Here is a 9671-nt window from a genome sequence, read left to right as displayed (position 1 = left end):
ATGTATTTAAGCATTAAAGCGTTATAGATGATATATATTTGTTATCATTAATAAAGCCACTAGATCTTACATTAAAGTTGTATTAATCTATAAATTTGATTCAACTAAATGGGGTCATATAATTTCAATCCTGTCATTGTCTTTTTCTTGTTTTAGTTACTTTTGAAGCGGTAATTTCATTTAATTCGTTTTAGTCCGAAATTTCCATCACATTGTGGATTAAATCCGTTTGAAGTATAAATTATTAAAAAATCAGATTAGCAAATTACGTTTCTTATTTCTTATTTTTTATTTATCTATAAAAAAAAAATGACTTTTTGTTTAGGTAAGGTAATTAAATAACTGTCTTTTAGATATAATATTGAAAATTAGATTGACTACTAGTATGTAATTAAAGGTACGGAATGAATGAATTGACTTTGACAGCAATATGTCAATTGTTATCTTCTGCACAATTTAAATATGAGTTGAGATCAACTAGTCACGGTGTTTCCTTTGTGTTTGAATGAATGATTTTGCTTGTTTTTATTTATTTACCATAGCATAGATATCTCCCTCTATATCGGTTTGATTGTGTGAATTACCTATTCAATATAGACAGCCAATAGGCATGAACTTTTATTAAAGACAAAACTGCTGAACACAAATTTTTAAAGTATTAAAAACAATAGGGAAACATTTTGAAGATTTAAAGAATTCAAACAGAGAACACAGGTATGTATTTTATCTTTGAAAGTCGTTTTTGTTTTTCATTAATGATCTTGTTGAATTAAATTGACGTAAGATACGGTAATTAATTTTATTTATATTGATTTATGAGTATAATCAATAGGATGTCATCACAATAACGGCTAATCGTTATGGACGACGTGTATTTAATTTTTAAACTATCTGTGTATTTTAATTTGAATATGATATTTCCTGCAGCATGTCTGCATTACAAGCGATATCTATAAACATCAAAATTAGGCGAAAATCAATACAAGAACAGACTGCTTATGTTTTTTTTTCTATTAAAGTGTCTTACCTTTTATTTCTTCTATTGAATGAGGCGTCTCTTTTGTATACTTGCGTTTGAGCTGCAACACACTTTATAAACTGCTGAATTTTTAGTTTCTGGTTTTTTTTACCTGTTTGCCTGAGCCATATGATATGAAACTTGTACCCAATGTTTATTACCACAAAACACAGATCGAGTTCGAAATTGTGTTGGGTAACTTTTACTGTTCTTGAGTTATGCGCATTATAAATGGAAAAGTTGCTAAATCTATCCGTTTTCGTTCTCTATTCTATTGTTTGCTTTTAATTTGCCTTAAACGAATGCTATAAAACTTATGACAGTTTTCCATTCGTTTGATGTGTTTGTGCTTTGACATTTAATAAGGGACTTTCCGTTTTGGATTTTCCTCGGAGTTCAGATTTTTTTTTATTTTACTTTTTACACAATGCATATTATAACCACAAAACACAAATCAAGTTCGAAAATGGATGGCGTCACAAAAACAATCAGTACTTTGAAAGAGGGACGAAAGATACCAGAGGGACAGTCAAACTCATAGATCGAAAACAAACTGACAACGCCATGGTCAAAAATAAAAAGACAAACAGACAAAAAATAGTACAGATGACACAACATAGAAAACTAAAGACTAAGCAACACGAACCCCACCAAAAACTAGGGGTGATCTCAGGTGCTCCGGAAGGGTAGGCACGAATATTTACAAGTGGAGGCATTTGTGGCCCATAGACACATTATACATTAATTTAAAAATATTACGGGACAAAATAGAAACAGATCCCTTAAAATCGATTATTATGTCTCAAAATAATTTGTATGTATTTCGATAAACAGCATCTTTGCTTTCATTAGTAACTGCTTTCAAATTCACACAACTGATTTGAAAACACCTGTATGCTTTTCTTGATATGTTTTGCTGCATATTATTATCAACATCGCGAAAACAACGTGTTCAACTTAAACTTGATTCCTGGTAGTAATGATGAGTTAGTTCTTTCCCCTTGTACTCTGTCGTAAGTGGTTTGACTGTTTTACCAAGGAATGCCCGACTTGTTTCATTTTTGTTCGATTATATGCCTTTCAGTGAGCTGTATTTTGATAAACTCTAAACGATCGAAATTTAAAACTTAAATATAAAGTCTATAAATAAGAAATATAATTTTGCTAACAACGATTTGTAACTATGACGATAATCTTGTACTTTACTATTTATTTAGTTCGTCTTGTAATATTTTGATGTTTCTATATCAAACTTGAGCCATATGAATATGAAAAACAATGTAATTTTTGGCGAAATATTATACCATTTGATCGTGTTTAATGTATAGAGAAACATAAGTATAAATAATATAAATGAAAAGATGTGGTATGAGTGCCCATCTGAACGTTATAGATACCTTCCTCGATTAAGTATTTTTTTCAAAATTTTAATTTCGAGAAAGATGTTTTACTTTTTTTTTTAAATCAACCGATATTTTCATATTTCATAGATATTCTCAATTTGCAGCAAAGTTTATCGCGTACAATGGTATTATATTTGTCTTAAATTTGTAAAAAAAAAACAGATTTCAAATAAAAATTACATGTATATCGTCTGAAAGAATTCTATGTTAAAATCATTAGATTTTACTGTCGCAAATTGAGTTTACCTAGCGATGCGGAGGGGAGCTAGGTAAACGGATATTTGCGACAGTGAAATCAAGATGTACGAAAGGCCAAGCTTAAAATGCAATACAGTAATCTCCATTCTAATGCCACATATTAAAATAAATTCCATTTAATAAATATTTTGGCTGAAAAATGCAATGAATTAAAAAGTCCGCGAAACTGTTGCATCGTCCTTAGAAAGAAAATGAGTAGTCCAGATTAAAGGTCAACGACATGTTTTAAATGTTTACACACGTGCCCCCTCTTGACAAAAGAATTAAATCAGAGTGAGAATATGTGCTTCTTGACGTCACATCGAGTTCTACTTGAATTAAAACGGAGGGTTTTCACATTAGAATAGAATAACAAAATTAATGTACATCTTCATTAAACATTCAGTATAGATCCAAGTCCGAATGTTCTTACAAAACTGACAAGAAAATGCACACAACAAGTATATTAGTCATGAAGTACTAGGTTCTATAGACAATAACGAACATTAATTTTATAAGTTGAAGTTGATAGATTTTTTTTTCACAGGCAGCCGAGCAATAAATCAACCAACCAATCAATAAATAAATCAATTAATCATGTTTCGAAACGAGAGACACTGATTTATATATTGTCTTTTTATTGTAGGCTTTTAAGGTACCATATCCATGGAGATAACAGCAAAAAAAAGAAAACAGAGAAAGCTGAGGAAGCTGAGAAAGACATCCAACCAAAGCATATATTATCTCCGTTCAATCTTCCGGATTTAAAAATTAAAATTGGAAATGAAATACTTCATGTCAACAGAGACCAATTAATGGAAGTGTCGCCAGTTTTCCAGACAATGCTAACAGGAAAGTTTAAAGAGAAGAACGCAATCCAGATTCACCTTCCTGATAAAGATCCAAAAGCATTTGCTCTTTTTCTCAGGCATACATTACCTGGTTTTGAAGGGTTGATATTGACAGGTATTACTATAGAATTAAAGACAAAGTCTTGTTAATCAATATAATATAAAAACAATTCATAGAGATTTGAATTATACTGATTTTGCCAAATGTTTGCCCTTGATTCCGATAATTTTTTTTACCTCGCGCTATCTCTCGGCGTAAAATATGTATATTCTAATTGGTTAATTATGGTAATTCGTTTGGATCAAAGCGCATTAGGTGAAGGCAAATATTTGCTTTTCCAGTAATTAAACATACTATAAATATTGACGTAAAGACAAAGAAAACTGAATTAATGACAAAAAAGTCATGCTTAAACGATTTACAATAACATTCGTCGACGGGAACTTCCTCAGGTAAAGTTAATCTCACATGGATTTTTCTATTTTTAGGTCTTTTTTTTTTTGGTCATATAGCTCTTCAACTATATCAGTTCTTATATGTCATTGCCTTCAAATATTTAGCTTTTAGCGTTCTTGATGAGGGAAAATTCAAACAAAAACTTTGGTTGCATGAAGTTTATAACGTGTTATTTTCATTTGAACTAAACTGTTCATAATTACTTGCTGTTATTTAGGATAAATATTTGTCATCGTTGTATTTTTTGGTTGGTTTTTTTTTGTGATTTGATGAAATTTGTACATTCTTTTATGTAGAATGTTTATATATATATCACGTCATCTTTCAATAACCTCATCTACACCGATTGACTTCGGGTAACTAATTCAGAAAAAAAAACATACGACATAGGAGTATGATGGGAATAGCCCAAAACATTCATGGCATTGCCAATAACTGAATATATTATATTCATATTTTAACAATTTGAAACATTGACATCAAAAGCTATCAATCGTTAGTTAATAATTTTGCTCTCATAATTATTGTCTGCAATCATTTAATCTTACTGAAATCTAATCTTTTTGAGCTAAAGACATGTGACATGTGGTTGCCTATTACTTCCACGAGTTCTAGTAAGCGAAGTTCGATAGATCTAAATTTTAATTAGATAGCTTTTCGTTTTTTTCAACTGTTTACGTATTCTTATGAAATAATCGTTTTCTTTCCTTGATTGATGACGTAATCCATTTGACTGGCTGAAATGTTGGTATTGTAATTGTCCTCACGTTGAATGAATTAAATCAGTAATTAAGGTTTCAGAAGGGTTATACAATATTAGATTATATACCGTGTTGAACCCGAATTACAATACCTATTATGGATTACACCTGCCTTAATTAATTGTCCTTCTGACAGATCTACCCAAGAATATATATTTCGACATTTGAAATTGACCCTGACAGTGATATCAAAAGACTGACTCGTACATTTATACAGATCTGATAGTTCTACCTTCGGACAGTTCTTGGATAAAGAAGGTTACCATTGAAAAAAATCAAAACTGAAATCAAATCATGATTAAAGAAAAAAATCTTATTTCTTAATAAGAAAGATACTATTTTCATCAAATGTCTAGATCCGGAAAAGTTCTTTTGGAGTATGAAAGGAATCAAGTTCAGTTTTAAATTTTTACAGCAGATGAGTCAATGCCGCTTTTGAGAGACTACCAGTCTCCGAGAGTATTATCTGCTCAGTAGTCAGTCATTTACATGTAGTACTGACATGATTTATAAAAAAAACCATCTAAAATTGTTCATTTATGAATTATAAACAAGTGTGTCAAGTGTCTAGGGCAAGTTTTACTTTAGATGGATTTGGCTATTTTTATTGCCTTTTTTTTGTTATATATCTCTTAAACTGTGTTTCGATCTTTTTACATCATGGACTTAAATATTTGGCTTTGGGTGTTTTCTATGACGATGACTCAGAAAGTGTTGTTTTACTTTTTTATGGCACTGAATAGATACCTCTGCTCTTGGACCATCAGTCACCGCGGTTATCATATTCACAAGCTCAATTGACAGTACGTAGGTACTGATAAGATTTATAACTATCAATAATAAATTGTCCGTATATAAATTTATAAATTATGAATACTCTTCGGCGAAGTTGACCTTAGATAGGTTTCGGATTTATTGTAGATCACTTTTGGTCATATAGCTATTCATCGGTTTCCGTTCTTGTACATCACCGGCAATCAGATATTCGGTTTAAAACGTTGTTGAGACAGTAAATCTAGAAAAGCGCTTATGACTCAATGGCATTTATCAAGTGTTTTTTTTTTTTAAAGATTTCTATTTGACAAATCAATCTATAATTGCTTAATGTGTAGCTATGTCAACAAATGATTAAGAAAACTATTTTGAATGACAGTAGTCCCGATTAGTTTTAATAAAAATAATTTATGTATTGTTCAGTGAAATTATTGATTCTTTGAAAAAGCTATACGTATCGTAAAAATGAAGCAATGGTTTCTTGGGTTGTTTATAAGATCAGTTCACAAGCATCCTTGTTTTCTAACATTCTACGATTTGATGGAAATAATTTGTTTTTGTCTAAAATAAGCACGCTATCACAGTATGATCATAACATTCTTTTACAGATATGACAGCCCGCCTTATTCTACCATTGGCAGATGAGTATCAGACCAATACATCATTATTAAAAATAGATCGGGTATTGGCGGAACTTGCGGAACGAAAGGCATATCCATCTGCAGACGAGTTGACTGATGAAATCTTAACAGCTGAAACTTACAATCTACTATCATATTTAGAAGTGTGTATTGAAAAGGCATCAAAATTCTCCCATAAAGCGTTTATAAGAAATCCAAAGTTTCATTGTATATCAGATAATGCAAAGTCAAAACTTTTCTTGCTGAGATGTAAAGATATAGATTTGACAATTGACAAATGCATGAAGGTGGTGAAAATGTTGACGACGTAGTATGTTATCATTGCAAAGACAAGTTCCAGAATTTCTTCAAATCAAATATTATCAATATATTCAAAGAAGTAAACCAAAGCAAATAGTCCAAAATTCAAGTGTTTGATTCAACTTCAGCTAATATTTGTATGGTCATTAACAGCCAAATATCTGTTGTTTTTGCCTAAATATAAAGTTTTAATCCTGCGCACTTATTTTCATATATATGTGATACATGTCATTTTACTATCGTGAGATCTTCATTTGTGAACCTTGCCTGGTAAAACGTCCATAGGGCATTTAAAGAAACTTTCATATTTTTATACCCCTGCAGCCCAGAAGTTGTAGTTTAACCAACCCGTGGTGTGATTTGTTTTACTGTGTTATGTATTTTGAAATTTACGTTAAATTAAGGTATTTTTTTAAAAAAATTACAGTTTATTAAGGCAACAGTGGTTTACCGCTGTTCAATAGTAATAAATCGATTAAGCGAAATAAATCCGAGTCACAAACCCAAACCGATGAAAACACATCATTTATAAGAGGTACTATATATTTGAGGCAGAATTTTGATGTTTTTTCATAAACATTTGTCTTTAAGGGAAAGAAACATCGTAGATGTGGTAAATTCCCTTGCTATTTAATGTTTATTCAAGACTGTAAATATATTTCCTTAATAATATTTCTTTAACATTTATTCACCTTTTCGTATTCATATATTTTTTAGGTTGAATTTTTATATAATATTTGCTGGACTTTACAATATCATTGTGTTTTTTTTTGTTTTTTGTTTTTTATGGAACTAATTTAAGGCAAGTACATCTATATGACATGACCCAGTTGTGTCATGTGTATTGTGCTTCAGCTGCACGCATCTTATTATTTTTCATGTTTTTAACATTTAGTGATTATTACCTCCTAAACCGTGTTCCATGAATATAACAACAACTTTGATTTAAGCGTGCACTTGGTTCATAAACAACAGTCTGTTTAACCAACCAACAATTATCTAGTTTACCTGTTTTAAACATACTCTGCTTGTCATATTTTTGTTGTGTTCAGGTTGTAGGACAAATTTTACCAATTTTTTTTTTAAAAGATACCGTACTCCAACATGTGTAAGTTAATTTCAAAAGGGGATAGGTCCATCAAATGTTAAACTTTATCAACTAACGGAACGAATATAAAACAATTGTCATATATCTGACTTGTTACAGGCATTATTTGTAGACAGTGATGGGTTAAACCTGGTTTAGTAGCCATTTGGATTGTTAAAAGTGCTTTTAATCAGGAAATGCTTTTTTATCAAACCTTATTTTAACCTTGGTTTGAATGTTTTTGAATTTGAATTTGAATATCAATACGATGGCTTTTGTGTTGTTTTATTAGATGAATAAATGATTAGTAATGCAATGATAATGGATAATTATACTTTTGCGCAAATTATTGTATAACAAATTAAAACAACACTGTCATTATCATGCGTCCGAAGTGCTTTTCTGGATTGTCCTTCGTCGACGAACTGATCACTATTGGTGTTACACCTCACTGTTATAGTATGAATATCAATCAACGTGTTGTTCCCCTTAATAAATAAAATAAAAAAAACATCTTATTATCTTTCATTGTAAGTGATTAGAGTCCAATCATATGAATCCTCCGTAAAAACACTATGATAATCATTGAAGGTCGAATCACAAATACCTATGCTGCAACAAAATCGTACTTTCTGATTAATTTCAAATGTGTTGTTATTTTTTCAATGTGGCATAAAGAGCAGAATAATTCAGACCCTCAACAAAACCGATATAAAATTCCAAAACGTACATGTATTGCCATAAGTAGCTAAGGTTATTTATTCAGGGGGAAGACAATCAAGAAAAACATTAAAAGTTATATAAACAGATTATCTATAGTTATGACCATATGAATGATTATCTAGCGCATTTCATGAGTGCTGACTTGCTACTGGGCTTGTGATGCCCTTGAGGATGAAACATCCACCAGCAGAAGTTTCCACCCAGTGGCTGTAAATAAACTCATAATAGATACCAGGGTTTAATTTTGTACGCCAGACGCGCGTTTCGTCTACAAAAGACTCATCAGTGACACTGGAATTGTCTTCAAATAGAAATATACCTATACGGAATCAATTTTTACTGAACATTTTCGTATTTTACAATTTATCTCTACTAAAGTTTCCGCATTAGAGGAATATGAATACAAATCTTCTCTTCGAATAAGGGCAATAACTGCTATAGGAAGTCTTTTAAAGATAACGGCCTTATAGTAATTTTTGATCTTATAGTTCGTGTCATTTAAATGATAATTTTCACTTTCTCTACAGACTACAATTATGTTCAAGATCGTTACCAAAAGCATGGAAATTTGCTCAATATAGACAATTCAGGGGCAGTAATAGTAAAACTGGTGGTCCGATTTTTCAAAAACATCCGCATGAAATAGATAAACTTTATCCTGCTGATCACAATTTCCCATGACAGTTTCGCTCTTACTGCTTTATTATTGAGATATAAGCCAATAAACTATAGTTTATTTTAGGAACCTTCGCGTCTATCTTTTTTTATGAATCTAATCCCACAATACAATTGTTTATACTAGATTCGCAAAAAAAATGTGTGTTTAGTTAATAATTTTGCCTTGTTATTTCCCAAGGGATGATCTTGGTTTTAAAGTTTCCGACAACAGACAACAATGATTGATCGACTTTAGAGTTATTAATTTTCTTCCAAAGGCTTTATGGCCAGATGAACTAAAAAAACATAAGTCATTAACTACTAGTTAACAGCATGGCCAAAACAGAACAAACAAAAAAAACAAGAAAAATGGTCTAAAAACACTTCACAGAAACTGGAATGAGCAACACCAAACCCATCCAAAAGCTGGAGTAAATTGATTCCAACTGAAGTTTCTAACTCCATAGTTGCACCTGCCCTATTACTAAAGGATATGATAGCACAACTACAGTTTCTGAAAGATACCCGTGCTTGCTTGTCTTTTTGGTGGTAGTTAGTTTAATTAAATCAATGATTATTTTTTCAATTGCATTACTTAAGTTTTAAAATTGTTTAAAGCTCTCTCTCTCTCTCTAAGCTATTTTAGTACTTCTTGTCAATTTGGTTTGGAGATACAAATAAAATTATTTATGGACCTTATCAAATAGATTGCAGCTATAGCAGAAAAAATTAAAAATACACATTCCTTAAACAATGTTAAAA

At 30.9% G+C, this 9671-nt stretch overlaps 1 protein-coding gene across 1 annotated transcript; it reads left to right on the top strand.

The window, feature by feature from the left end:
• The first annotated feature begins 309 nt into the window (after positions 1-309).
• On the top strand, positions 310-7845 carry LOC127706711 (uncharacterized). The gene is made up of 4 exons (XM_052211367.1): positions 310-325; positions 657-714; positions 3305-3624; positions 6110-7845. Exons 1-4 carry the CDS (start codon positions 310-312, stop codon positions 6451-6453), a joined length of 738 nt encoding a protein of 245 aa, XP_052067327.1. The 3' UTR covers positions 6454-7845.
• The last annotated feature ends 1826 nt before the right edge of the window (positions 7846-9671 follow it).

Source organism: Mytilus californianus, unplaced genomic scaffold (genome assembly GCF_021869535.1).
Source record: "Mytilus californianus isolate M0D057914Y unplaced genomic scaffold, xbMytCali1.0.p SCAF_6, whole genome shotgun sequence".
NCBI classification, from domain to species: Eukaryota; Metazoa; Mollusca; class Bivalvia; order Mytilida; family Mytilidae; genus Mytilus; species Mytilus californianus.
The sequence above is the reverse complement of the archived record's forward strand: the minus strand, read 5'-3'. Positions and strand labels throughout refer to the sequence as shown.